The sequence below is a fragment of the Amia ocellicauda genome, chromosome 18, assembly GCF_036373705.1.
Source record: "Amia ocellicauda isolate fAmiCal2 chromosome 18, fAmiCal2.hap1, whole genome shotgun sequence".
In the NCBI taxonomy this organism is placed as follows: domain Eukaryota; kingdom Metazoa; phylum Chordata; class Actinopteri; order Amiiformes; family Amiidae; genus Amia; species Amia ocellicauda.
The window spans coordinates 10,083,684-10,098,341 of NC_089867.1; the positions used below are offsets into that span (position 1 = coordinate 10,083,684).

The 14,658-nt window shown below is 40.6% G+C and overlaps 1 protein-coding gene across 9 annotated transcripts in view; it reads right to left on the reverse strand.

The window, feature by feature from the left end:
- Positions 1-2,299: 2,299 nt before the first annotated feature.
- The window catches only part of trak1a (trafficking protein, kinesin binding 1a), a 36,306-nt gene continuing 23,947 nt past the window's right edge, over positions 2,300-14,658 (reverse strand). For 4 of the 9 annotated variants that reach the window (XM_066691586.1, XM_066691581.1, XM_066691584.1 and 1 more), the window contains 9 exons: positions 14,525-14,655; positions 14,252-14,326; positions 13,647-13,784; positions 13,259-13,335; positions 12,807-13,046; positions 12,120-12,421; positions 8,953-9,306; positions 7,051-7,153; positions 2,300-3,664 (listed from right to left, as the gene is read on the reverse strand). In XM_066691586.1, the coding sequence (XP_066547683.1) occupies positions 2,827-3,664; positions 7,051-7,153; positions 8,953-9,306; positions 12,120-12,421; positions 12,807-13,046; positions 13,259-13,335; positions 13,647-13,784; positions 14,252-14,326; positions 14,525-14,655 (2,258 nt within the window). In that variant the 3' untranslated portion in view covers positions 2,300-2,826. Of the gene's footprint in view, positions 3,665-6,351; positions 6,435-7,050; positions 7,154-8,952; positions 9,307-12,119; positions 12,422-12,806; positions 13,047-13,258; positions 13,336-13,646; positions 13,785-14,251; positions 14,327-14,524; positions 14,656-14,658 lie in introns of all 9 variants that reach the window. The other 5 variants (XM_066691585.1, XM_066691589.1, XM_066691583.1 and 2 more) reach the window with 3 other exon arrangements.

Here is a 14,658-nt window from a genome sequence, read left to right on the forward strand (position 1 = left end):
GTGTCTCTCAAGGCCGCACTTCAGGTACATGTTTACATCTGTAAAGAGACAGAGCAATTGTTAAACATGCTTTTCTTGTCTTACTCACTTAGGCCTCACCCATACCTTACTACTTGTGCAATAAGCCTTGAGAAAAGAAAAAAAAAACACAATTGCCCTATTCTGAGCAACAAAAGGCCTGTTTACTACTGTTAAAGGGTTCTCAAACTTGACATTTCCGCTCAGTCCTATCAGAAGAGCCATCTTCAGAAGAGATGTCACAATAACCTTGAACGAGCAAAAAATAAATCGTTACAATAAAGCCTTTAATTGACAACTGGTCTTATTTAATCATAATATTCACAATTATTAAAAAGTATTATGGTTTGCTCTGTTCTCTTCACTCAAAAACCAGGGTCGCCAGGAGGGAATTTGGATGGATTTCAAAGTCTTCTCTGAGAAATACTTCATCCTCAAATCATGCCACCCCAGCAACTGCACTATTCTATTGAGCTGAATGCCTGCACTTGTTCTAGTTATAGGCCTACACTTTAATTTCCCTGATCAGCTACAAGGACTGTGTCCAGTAGTGTCCAACCATTTCCCCTTCTGCCTTTACATTCTCAGATTTCTCATGCTCTTGTATATTTATTTGCGAAATGGAGTTGTATGAAAATAAAGTAAACCCTAAAAGGATAAAGCCAGTAAATAAAATTAATAAAACTAAACCACAATGCAGACTTGAGTAAATAAATTAATTGCTTGATACAAGACATAACCCTTTATACAAATATCAGAGAGACCAATAGTATACTCATATTATACACAATATATAGAGGAATTAATCTGAAATATAAACACATTGGTCAAATCTGTTGTTTTTATTGATAACATTTGTCTTTTTTGAGAATAACAGCATTTAAAATTCCTGAAAGTACAACCCAATGCTAATGGTGTTACCAGTGTCTTTGACATATCCTTCATCTTTATTTTTGTTGAACTTTTTTCATTTTTTAAAAAAGGTTAACATGACTATTCTTATTGCATACATACCATTTACAATTTACAAGTAGCATACTTTCCCTTTATGGTGAAATGGAGTAAAATCCATTGTGTAAATAAAAACAGTTATGGACATATCTGCTGTTAATACATTCAAATGAGATATTCAAGTTACTGACAAGAAGTGCACACATACAACAGCAAATAATATCAACTGTTTGTTAGTTTTTTAACTAAAATGCTAAAGTAAAGAATAAATAGGCTTTTTTCTCATTAAGACACATGCATTATTGTTCCATGTGCTTTGCTTCAAAATATATACAAGATCTATTATATCATGTTCGCCACATGTAGAACTAGGTTAAAACAGATCAAATCATGAACTATTTACAATAAACCCTCAGTGCGAGTGATACTTCAGTCATGGCTTGGCAGACCAATGTTAAGTCAGTCAGATGCTGAAACACTTATGCTCAGGCACTAATACACAGGTCAAAGCTTGCCATTGTGCCATCTTACAAAAAATTGGCTTTAAAGCTAACATTACAGTATCAGATGCTTTCAATCTGTCCTCACAAGGAAAATCGCTCAGGTTAATCTATACTGGTGCTTCTGTACCACTAAAATAAATGACTATCCGCTCCTACATCAATGGAAACAGGCCTCACACAAGAGCTGTCAGACATAGGCCTCAATGGTAAAAATGGAGATTATCGTTGATTATCAACTTAATTTCTTCTGCCCCTAATTCAAGTCTTTGACAACTGCATTTCCTCAAAGTTAAACTAGTATATATACATATATATATATATATATATAAACAAAAAGTATATTGGTCTATCACAAAAATATATATATATATAAGCTTGTGTTTGAGTTAAAAACACATTCATTCACTTCAAATGTCCCATCGCTGCAGCACTCCTGTCCAGACTCCCGTGCGTCTCTTCCCTTGGTTTTTGGTTGCAGCTTTTGGTCTGCAAATGTTGTGCAAGCACACTAGCAGTTGGGAGTCTACCACCCCCACCAGCGAATTACTTTTAGCTTTCAGTGAAACTTCAACAAAACCGGTGTTGCTGTGACCCATATATTAATATAGTTGGACATAATAAACTTTTCCAACAAAAAAAACCAACACAAAAAACATGAAAAAGGACATATTGTTATGTTAAATGCATCTACTGCTTAGGTTTTATATGTGTATATATATATATACATATATATATATACACATACACACACTATATATATATATATATATATATATATATATATATATATATATATATATATATATATATATATATATATATATATATATATATATTATATATAGTTTTAAGGTGCTACTTCTATGTATTTAGTTTGTTTTAAATTGTCAGTGCACAGTGATGCTAGGTCCAGCAGAGATGAGACGCACGAGAGCTTTCTGAGATAAAGCAAAGCAAACAGAAATGGGGGCACAGTTTGATTCATCCTAGCCTTAAAGTAAAAGTGCTTTTTCAGAGCAATATCCGAGTCTTTTTGTCTCAAATCTATCACGAAATGCGCTACATTGTCTTACACACCTCCAGAGCACCTCAAAATACTTTTTAACAGCATGGGCATAAACAAGTCAGAATACACCTTGGTACACATGTAAGATTTAGAGAAAAAGCAGTGTGGAGTAGAGAGAGAAAGTAAGAGCTCTATATACAAAAAAGAAGCTGTACACAGTCTAGATTTTCTGTTTCTTACAGGCACAGAGTTGATTTGTCAAACACTTGAATAAAATGATAAATACGTCATTGCTTAAAAAACAAAAATGTCTAAAACATAATATAGAAAAGGTGACACGTGGGTCTGTTATTTGAGACTAGTCTGTTTGGGAAGCTTGGGTCCCAGCAGCATGTCTGAAGTCTGGGGCCCGGGCCCCTTCATCTGCATGCTGGCCCCCACCATGGCTGGGTAGCTGCGATTGCGCCGGATCCCAGAGGTCAGTGGCAAACCCCCTATGGCGCTGGTCACCACCGGACAGCCTAGGTGCAGCCCCTCCCTCACCAGGCCCGTGGGTTCAAATGGGGGCTTCGATCGGCGAGTCCCGCTGAGGAGAGGAGTGGCCATCCCAGTGTGCCCGGTGGCCCCAGGGCTGACCACCTTGGCAACGCCGAACCTCTTGAGCTTGTCCACCAGGTTGAGGTTGTACATGCTGACGTCTGTTTGGCTCTCACTGTTGCAGATGCTCTTGGCCTCGGCCCGCACCTCTTTCAGAATGGAGCTGGCGGGCTTCGAGGCCAGGAAGTTGTCATATGGAGGGCTGGAGCTCTTGAACTCAAAGGGGGCACTGGGGGTCTGCTGCTGCTGCTGCTGCTGTTGCTGCTGCTGTTGCTGCTGCTGGGTGGTGGGGGAGTTGGGAGGAGTGGAGGGCAGGGTCTCCAGGCCTCGGGAGGCGGAGGTGCAGAGGAGCGGGCCGTCGCAGCTGTCCGCCCGGTCCCAGCTCTGCGGGTTGTAGACGGCGGCTGAGATGCCCCTTTCCTGCAGGAGTCTGACCAGCCCCAGGGAGGTGCTCATGGTCTTGGTGGAATCGCGCATGTTGGTGAAAGACTCTGCCAGGCTGAGGCGGCGAGGGGTACAGGGGGTAGCCACTGGAGTGGACTTCAGGCTACTCATGCTGACGCAGGCTGACATGGGACCCGTGTTAAGGCTGGATAGTGGGGGAAGAAAGAAGGAATTCATGTCAGTGGCCCCCATTCTACCATTTCCCTTGAAACCATTTCAGTGGGTAAGTCCCTACTGCCATGGATACCTGCACACTTCCATTCCCAAAAGTTAAAGCTGCAGGTTCCACCTCAGCCAGACTGGCGAGTTTTGACAACAAACACGGCCTACAGCCAGTCTTACCCCATGTGTGAGTAGCACATTGAATCTAATTTCATCCCTATGGATATATTCCCCCACACATGCAGAGACAGGCACACTCTTGCAGTGATTTGTTAAAACATTTTATTTTTATGTTATTGTAAAGTCTTTCTGAAGTCAGCCATTTTGCACACTGTTTAGACGGATCTGTTAATTTCTTATGAATACACAAATAGTCATTACTAGCAGCTGACCACATGCATTTTAACTGGTTAGTACATGTGCTCACCACAGAGATACCCATAGCACATAGACATCTGTACAAGTAATTTCAAATGTTTGCCTATTTATGGATATTATATTATGGATATCATGTCAACAAGTTTCTAGGTAACAGAAATATGTTCATATATCATTGTTGCGTAACTACATTAAATGGAAAATGTGTATTTATTTTTAAATTATTGGCTTTACTTATAATCTAACCCCGGGTGTTACATTCATACCCACATATCAGTTGCTTTAATGATCGAAGACTTTAATTCCTAGTCACGTATAAGACAAATAATAATAATTATTAACAAAAACAAACAAACCAGTGAATTTAAATTGAGATGTAGTTGATACTTTGCAGTGCATGTTCTAGTTTGATTTCTTCATTTATGATATTACTATATGAAGTACAGTGAGGGAAAAAAGTATTTGATCCCCTGCTGATTTTGTACGTTTGCCCACTGACAAAGAAATGATCAGTCTATAATTTTAATGGTAGGTGTATTTTAACAGTGAGAGACAGAATAACAGCAAAAAAATCCAGAAAAACGCATTTCAAAAAAAGTTATAAATTGATTTGCATGTTAATGAGGGAAATAAGTATTTGACCCCTTCGACTTAGTACTTGGTGGCAAAACCCTTGTTGGCAATCACAGAGGTCAGACGTTTCTTGTAGTTGGCCACCAGGTTTGCACACATCTCAGGAGGGATTTTGTCCGACTCCTCTTTGCAGATCCTCTCCAAGTCATTAAGGTTTCGAGGCTGACGTTTGGCAACTCGAACCTTCAGCTCCCTCCACAGATTTTCTATGGGATTACGGTCTGGAGACGGGCTAGACCACTCCAGGACCTTAATGTGCTTCTTCTTGAGCCACTCCTTTGTTGCCTTGGCTGTGTGTTTTGGGTCATTGTCATGCTGGAATACCCATCCACGACCCATTTTCAATGCCCTGGCTGAGGGAAGGAGGTTCTCACCCAGGATTTGACGGTACATGGCCCCGTCCATCGTCCCTTTGATGCGGTGCAGTTGTCCTGTCCCCTTAGCAGAAAAACACCCCGAAAGCATAATGTTTCCACCTCCATGTTTGACGGTGGGGATGGTGTTCTTGGGGTCATTCCTCCTCCTCCAAACACGGCGAGTTGAGTTGATGCCAAAGAGCTCGATTTTGGTCTCATCTGACCACAACACTTTCACCCAGTTCTCCTCTGAATGATTCAGATGTTCATTGGCAAACTTCAGACGGGCCTGTACATGTGCTTTCTTGAGCAGGGGGACCTTGCGGGCGCTGCAGGATTTCAGTCCTTCACGGCGTAGTGTGTTACCAATTGTTTTCTTGGTGACTATGGTCCCAGCTGCCTTGAGATCATTAACAAGATCCTCCCGTGTAGTTCTGGGCTGATTCCTCACCGTTCGCATGATCATTGAAACTCCACGAGGTGAGATCTTGCATGGAGCCCCAGACCGAGGGAGACTGACAGTTATTTTGTGTTTCTTCCATTTGCGAATAATCGCACCAACTGTTGTCACCTTCTCACCAAGCTGCTTGGCGATGGTCTTGTAGCCCATTCCAGCCTTGTGTAGGTCTACAATCTTGTCCCTGACATCCTTGGACAGCTCTTTGGTCTTGGCCATGGTGGAGAGTTTGGAATCTGATTGATTGATTGCTTCTGTGGACAGGTGTCTTTTATACAGGTAACGAGCTGAGATTAGGAGCACTCCCTTTAAGAGAGTGCTCCTAATCTCAGCTCGTTACCTGTATAAAAGACACCTGGGAGCCAGAAATCTTGCTGATTGATAGGGGATCAAATACTTATTTCACACATTAACATGCAAATGTTTTTTAATACTTTTTTGAAATGCGTTTTTCTGGATTTTTTTGTTGTTATTCTGTCTCTCACTGTTAAAATACACCTACCATTAAAATTATAGACTGATCATTTCTTTGTCAGTGGGCAAACATACAAAATCAGCAGGGAATCAAATACTTTATTCCCTCACTGTACATACAATGATACATACAGACATATAAATTGGGTTTCGGATTATTGTTTCTTGGCTCTATTTAATGCACTGGGCTGCAAAATAGAAAAGTCTCTGAAAGTTAGGTCAAGCTTTTGGTCAATGTATTCCCGGTGTTGTCTGCTGAACTGTGGGGAGGTTAGGATGAGTAGACAATCTTATATAATGTTAGCTGTCATCACAAACTGACATTCCACCTGAATCTAACACAACGTCAGGCCATGTGACAGTGTCTCTCACCCTGAAACAGTCAGTGTGTCTGCTCTAAATCTGCCCTCAGTAAAACCTGATACAGAGCAGTGTCATCTTCCTCACCATAAGACCTGGAAAGGATTTAGTAGCATTAAGAGAAGTATGGTGGTATGAAATGAAATATGGATTCTGTGTTTACCTTAGAGCAAGGGTGAAATGGATAAAATTGTGGAGCTATAAAAAAAAAAAAGAAGATCAAATTCCAGTCACAAATTCCAGCCCCACTGTGATCCACTGAAACCAAACTGACATTGACATTTAACAGGACAATTTTCCTCTATTCAAGTACTTTTGTTGACTTTTTTTTTGTTCTTCTCACTTTTAGAATTTTATATGAATCCATTGATGGATTGATAGCACTCCATGTCTCCGTAATTATTTGATAAATCTGGAAACAAAACAAATGATTAGCAAGTGTGAACTCTCATGTAGGAATGTGTGCTGATAGTCAAGAACATACCTTTCACCAAAAGTGGGGAATGACCACCAGTAAAGAAAAACTTGTGGTAGATACAGCAGGTATCTTCAATCTTTATATTTATGAATTTAAATAAATATTTTAAAAATATACAGCAATATGGCCATATAGAACACCCATTTCACAGCAGTTTTCACTACTGGAGGATTTACAGTTAATAGAATCAAAACGGCACATATCTGGCTCTATAAACTTAGCTCTAGCCTCACCTTGGGGTGACTCGAGTGAGCTCGTCGGACGGGTGCAGGATGCGGCAGGTGGTGAAGGTGTAGGTGGAGTTGGTGTGTGACATACACTTGCCAGGGTAGTGAACTAGAGAGAGAGTTGGAGAGAGAAACCAAGATTTTCAAATAGGATTCAGGCACAGCGTTCTGGACTGGAGAACAAACTAACAAACATTTAAAGCTGCATTATTTCTGTCAGGCATTAACAGGGAAACCACAGATGTACAATCAAGAGGAAACTCTGAATGTTAAGCTAAAACAGATAATACTTGTCTTTCATGCAGGCCTACCTACATAACAGAGAAGTATATATTAGAAAAGTGGAATTGAATTTAATTTAATTAAAGATTAGAATCGTTAACAGGAAGATGGGGGAGAATATAGATAAATAAATGTTATTATAAAAGGGTACAGTGACAATGTAACTGTATACAGTTTGCCGCCCCAGCTCCTGGTAAAGATCACAATTTCCCACTTGAATAATGCAGCTTCACATGGAGATATTTAGTAAATACAGAAAGAGGACACAGCTACACAATCAGAAGTGACAGTGATTAGTTTTAAGCTAATGAGAGAACAAGATTGCCTGGCATTTGAGGCATGGACGTAAATACACAGCATTCCTGTTCTTATCAGTGGGTTGTTTTAACCTCTGCAAGGCCAGAAAATTTGAAAAATTTACTAAACCTGAATACCACACACTCAGAGTGGGTAGAACAGGATGTTGTAATTAACACCCAATTATAATGTGATCTGTTTAAAGGTTTAAAGAGAACTCCTTTAAATAGCACCACCAAGCAAATGTCACTTGACACAGGGAAAAGTAGTTCACAGTATCCCAGATTATACCGGCCGTGAACAACAGAAGCCACAAAGACAATCTCTGCCCTTATCCGCCTCGCTGTTAAGATAAGGAATGCTGTGATACTGGATTGCCCACATCTCCAAAACAGAAATGTTATCCAAGATGCAAGAAACTTTTAATGATTGATTAGACAGTCATTGATACAAAATGAAATCAACCAATAAATCATAATTAGACACGTGACTTAAGGAATGATGATGACAGGATGTTGAAATTAGATTTGAATGAAATCATAATTGGAGTAATCAATCAATAAGGGCTATTGTATACAGAAAATGTGGAGCAAAACTAACTGAAGTTCACAGCTATTGCTCATCTGAGTATATATTGACAATGACAGGACAATGCAGGTATGGCTATCAAGCACCCCGAGAGAGGATGCAAAATACATTCATGAATATCCCAATTAAAATAACTTGATGTCACATAAGTAATGAAAAGACGTGCTAAAGGGAGACTTTGGTATCTACTGTATAAAATATGAGAAGGAACATACCCTTAATGTACTACAATCGTAAATTTACCTTCAATGGGTTTAGCAGTAAACTCTTTAAAGTTTGCAGTCGAAGCATTAACACAGTTACAACAGTTGCAAGATCAATGCCTGTGGATAAAGTGTAGGGGATACAAATGTGACAAGCCACAACTTTGCCTGTGTATTGCAGTATATTAAACACTACACATTTTTTGTTGGTGACTTCATCAGTATTCACCTTGGAGAACAACAAATCATAATTTTTGGTCTCCACATTTTGCTGGCACACAATAGATTCCAGAAATTGAGATTCAATCAATAACTGAAGGAAATTAAAGTAAAATAAAATAGGGGGATATACTTAAAAAAAAACGCAGCACACGTTGGCGGTGGCGCGTATGCGGGTTGCGTGCGTTATGGACGGATGTCACAGTCGGACGCGGTGATGGAGGGATGGGGGGATGGGTGGGTGGGGTGAATGAATGCCCCAGTATTCAGCATCCTGTCAGACGTCCCACTCCGGAGGACATTTAGGAGGCTCCCTCACCAGACACCTCATCACCGGCAGCCTTCTGCTCCGGGGTCTCCATGGCCGTGGGCTGGGGCTGGGGCTGGGGCTGGGGCTGGCTGGGGAAAGTGCCGCTCTCTGTGACAGTTACTTGTTCCCCTTGTGACCTCTCACCTGAGGCCTCGCTGCGAGGATGAGCGGGGGTGGAGGTAGAAAGGCTCTGGAAAGAAAGGTCACCTGGCTCGTCCTCCTCAAAGTCTGTGAACTGGTAGACCTCTTCCAGGTCCAACTCCAGCGGCCTGAAGCCTTTGGTAACCACCCCGGGCCTGGAGTCCAAGATCCCTCCCAGATTGGGCTGAGCCAGCTGCTGCCAGTGGTGCAGAGTGGCAGAGCCTTCAGCCAAAATAACAAACCAAAAACAAAAACAAGAGCAACACACAAACACAAATGAAGTACTGTCCCCTTCTTTGACCTCTCCAACATCTCTTACTTGAGCAGTGTTTCATGCAATTCAACATCAATATGAACTGGAACTACTCTATTTTCTTATTAGTCTTTCATAGATTAACATTCTGGAGCTCAACTTTTAATCATGTGGAATTTTATAAGAATGGATTTGAGGAGTGTGTGATGTAGCTGGTGTGTAATGAGAGACAGAGCGAGTGACAGAGCGAGAGAAAATGCCTCAAACAGACTTATTAGCAACAGAATGAGACTGCCTCAGATATTGGGCACTTTATAATCCTTAATCATTAAATCTAAACCTTAGAAAGCGATATACCAAGTGCACGATGTGTAACCCTCATATTAAAGACAGATTGGCTAGTGTTTTACTTTACTAAATATTGCTCAGTAGACTACAAATGATAACTCACTTAAGCAGATTGTGCATTACAAATCAGAGCCTGCACTTCTAACGGCTCTACTGATCACAAGCAGCTAATCAGTAATCCCAGCTCTACATGCTCACTATGCAAAACTTTTTGTAATCCTGCACCTAATTTACGATAGTTACAATATCTTGTACTAGACTTTACTTCACTGTGTACCATATTCCACTATTGGGCTCTTTATGTTTTGAATGCACAGTTTCGCACTGCATAACTTTACTACTGTTTTATAGTTTTAGCAACAAATAATGTGCTTGTTGCTATGGATTAAAAGACCAAATATGGAAGGACAGGTAGACTCAATATAAATAATAAAATCAAGGCATTGTACAATATTCACTGGTCCTTCAGCATTCCTCTGTTGTCCCACCAAACCAGATACAATTATTAAAATACCATATTATATATATATATATATATATATATATATATATATATATATATATATATATATATATATATATATATTTTTTTTTTTTTTTTTTTTTTTTTTTTTAAGAGATTTATCTGAGTTTGGCTGCTATTTATTTCTGTCAACTGTTCTAAATCACATGTAATAATGGATGCAGGCAATACTGAATTATTTCTAGTCAATCTCAGAATGATTGGATATGGAGAAATGATTGAAGTCTGAAAAAGAACTAATTTTATTTCAAGTCTAAAGCAACAGCACCAGTAATGCATCAAATCAATTATAATCTAAAACTCAAAAGCCACTGTAGAATGTACTCTAAAGGTTAGGCACAGGATTGACACATTAAAATAAAAAGAAGAAGAAAGAATAAAAGAAACAGAAAGGAGATGGTTAAGAAAATTAGTCGATTTTATTGGAGATGTATATAAAAACATACGCTGAATGACATGTATAAGAGAAGCCAAACAAGGTGTCAAGAAAAAGGTAAATAAAGAGAAAATGAAAACAGGAGTAAATGAAGTACAAACCGGAAACAAATAAATGAAACACAAAGCAAAGCAGTGAAAGAGATCCGAAACCAAAGTGCCTTTAACCACAATGCATCAATATTTTAGACACCTAACCTTTTGAGCACCTACAGAACAAAACGTCATGCTTGCAACTCAAAATCAAAGCCTTGATCAAAAGTAAAAACTTTCACATCTCAAGACTATATATTGGTAACTAATTGTTCTCTTTAGACTTGAAATAAAACTGCTTTATTTACAAGCAGTGCCTTAATGGATTTCACTTTTTAATTTAGATGTTCCTTCAGTCTCCACCTGCAGGCAATATATATTAGACTTCCAAACTAAAACATATTTCTGTATGAAACAGATCTCCTGCCAAACAGCAGCATTTTTACAGAAACACTCTCAGTAGAGGACAATAAACTTGTGCAATTAATTACATGCAGAACTGTAGCTTGCCAGTAGGTGGCACCACACGGCACAAAAAGGCCACATTGGAAAAACCATCTAAAAGCTAAAAATACATCTTTCAAAACTTACTGTGGTGTGTTGCTCATGGTATACATTTCTCTTTTTTTTATAATGATTATTTATTCAAAATACTTTAATAGGTATATTGTTTGGTTGAAACTACTGTAATTTGAATAACCAATATATTTAAAGGGAATATTCCAGTATATCACTGGCATTGTACCTCCTGCTTACGTCCATTAAAAATGAAAAGATGAGGAGGAAACATTTTAACACATTAGTATTTGCCTTAATAAAGGTGTTGATCTCCCCCTTTTTCCTTTTATTCCGGAAAGCAAAGTTTGTTTTCTAAGTAGTTATTTTTCATATATTATTTTCAGATCCTCATAGCTATGGAAACTAAAGTGGCAATTTCTCGGTGGTATAGTAAGGAAGCCCTCTTCACTAGTGCCCATGGCTCACAGTATATTAGCTGAATTTGACACCATTGTTTTCTTGTGCTACAACGAATGAAAAGTGAATACTGAACTACCTTAAAGTGTGTTTTTTCCATAGGAAAATAGGGCTACTACTTTGGGGTTTATTACAATACCTGACTGTGACAAAAACAACTGTGACAGTCGGTGATTGCAAAATGGACTGGGTCCCAACACTGGCTCCAGGACTGACATATTACACTGTTACAAGGTCTAAGTTGCAGTTACCTATGCAGGCACATTGTACTGTAAGTGTACATGTGTTTGGGAATATCGAAGTGTGGAGATAGAAAGTCGCATTAGGGGCTTTCGAACCAGCAGCGCGGCTGGCTGTCGCGGAAATAGAAGGAGTATTGAGTGGAGAGGTTACCAGACTTGTGGTGCATGAGGGACCAGATGGAGTCAAAGAGGAGGAGGGCGAGGGGCCGGGGCCCTTTGCGGTCACCTTCGAGGGGCTTGACGATCTGCAGCTTCTCGGGCAGGTAGGAGCGGCTGCTGAAGGAGAAGTACGACAGGCCGGAGTGGTGCGTGCCCAGGGACATGATGCTGTCGGTGGGCGTGCGGCTGCCGCTGTAGATCTCGCCCTTCTCGGCCAGGTCTCGCAGCTTCCTCTCGCGGTCCTCCTCGAAGAAGCGCCGCTCGCTCAGGTAGTTCTCGCGGCGCAGGGACAGCCGGCGCAGGGCCATCTCCAGGTCATGGGAGCCAGGCGTCCCCGGAGTGCCTGGCTTCTTGTTGCTGTCGTCCACACTGTGCCGGGAAACGCACAGACAGACAACAGAAAAATAAGCAATTTGGGTCTGGATAGAAATATAAGTTGCCCAGATCTACAAAAATAACTACTATTGCAGCAATAAATACCATAACATCACAAAAGACAGATTCAGTTTTACGAGTTCTGGCGTTGGGAATTGTGGGATTTGTATCTACTGTCACTTTAACTGTGTGTATAGTAGTTTAATAAATAAAAACTTTCTGCTTTAACCATGGTTAAGGTCTAACATTTGCATTGTATCGTGTGTATCTGAGCTGACACTGTGTCCCCTCTGATGAATCTTTAAGATGTACCATTAGAGCTGTGACGTTCAGTTGAGGAAACGGCTTGCGTCTCTGAAGCAGTCCAGGCTCTACCCACCTGCCCTCTGGGGACTCGGTCTCCAGGATGATGCTGTTGGTCCTGTTGTCGATGACGATGTTGCTGATGTCACCCCCGTAGAGGCTGGAGCGGGGCGTGCTCATGCAGCTGGAGAGAGCCGAGTTGAGGGATGAGGACTGGTTGGAGCCCGGGATGTTCATGGGAGAGGGAGCCAGGGACCTCTGCTTCACTGTCTGGTTGACGTTCTTCACTGTCTCGAACACGCGCTTGGGATGCAGCCTGTGGGCACAGTGAAAACGACTTTTCAACCTCCTTCTCTCAAAATAAACATGGCGCATGTTTGTGTGGGATGAGGAAAGGATCAAAAACTTTTAGCCTTTAGGAGTGATGCATCTGTACAGATACCTCACATTTTGAGGAAAACAACATGTCATGCTTGCAACCCAACAGGATAGCCTTGACCTTTTGAAGTGAGCGTTTTTAAGACCTACTTGTGCTCTTCCACTTCGGGGTCTTCCATTTGCAGCTCCTTGCGCATGGTGCCCTCAATCTCAGCTGCCAAGGAGTCCTAGGAGAAAGGGTGACAGGAGGTCAATGCCAAATCAATTCAATGTCAGGATCTTCTCCGTCCTAGTGCAATCGTGTCTAATTCTATAAGTTTTAGTAGTTTGTGCAAACAGGTATTCCAATTAATAATAACCAGGGTAATGACTAATAGTACCCGTTTTGTCAATCAGGGCAGGCCACAATCCAGCATTTTTTAGTGCTATAGACGCAATTAACTATAATGACTTTGAGGATGATTTAATTGGCTTAGCTTGGGCTATCAAACAATGATATAACCGGAGCAGGGACAGGAAGTACAGAACCTTCACCCACCAAAGGGAAGAGCCCAAGTGAGTGGAAACGGCGTGGAGTGCTGTTGGGCATGGTCTTGTTGCGCAGATTCTTCAACTCTTCCTGCGCCTCATGAAGCATCTCCATGCACTCTGCATACTTGTCTTCCAGCTCTCGTAACTGAGACGGGGAAAAGACAAAAGGCAGGGCAAGACTGGTTATGGGTATTTTATTTTTAACTGAAGGATTTTCACAAGACTAGGCTGCAGGTCTTGGAGATAGAGCTGCAAGTATTACATTAATCTATGTGACATTGCTCCAAAAAAGTGAATACCATTATACTTAAATGAGGATGAGCTTCTGGGATCAACAAGCTACCAACAGAGAAACAGTTGAGAAGAACTACATGATGTCCTCTCAGTTCTAAACTTTCTTATGTTCTTATATTTGTAACTACCCTATACATTAGAACGTTTTAGTTTTCAGCCAAGAATCAATATCAAAAGTTTTTTCTTCTGCCAGAAACTTGACACTATTAATTTCTGGGCATTTATACCCAACATGCTTGACATCATACCTGACACTTACATAGGTAAATTACAAACTGGAAAAAATACATATGGGTATTTTAATACAAAGTTAATTACCTCTGCAGTGAGCTGGCGTTGAGCATCTTTTGCTGCCCCCAAATGTTGGGTAAGTTCTTCATTTTCAACTGCATACTAAGAGGAGGAAAGATGGTTTCTGTAAAACGTGTTCCTTACACAGCAAGGAAAAAGCCCCACATAGATAGAAATAAGCACGCTTTTATTAAACGTCCCAAAATAAATTATCAAAGACAGTTCCGTGGGACTGCAAGGGTAAAACTGTCAGATTAAAACAATACAATTAAAGATGTCGCTGTGATGGCCTGATCTTACCGATTTCGATTTTTTCTGCAGATCGACAATCTGAGACAGCAGGTGGGTGATCTCCTCTTGCTGGCGAGCGGCATCTTCGGTCTTCTTGGCCAGCTCTTCAGCAATGCTGGAGATTTGTATATTTGCATCTCCTT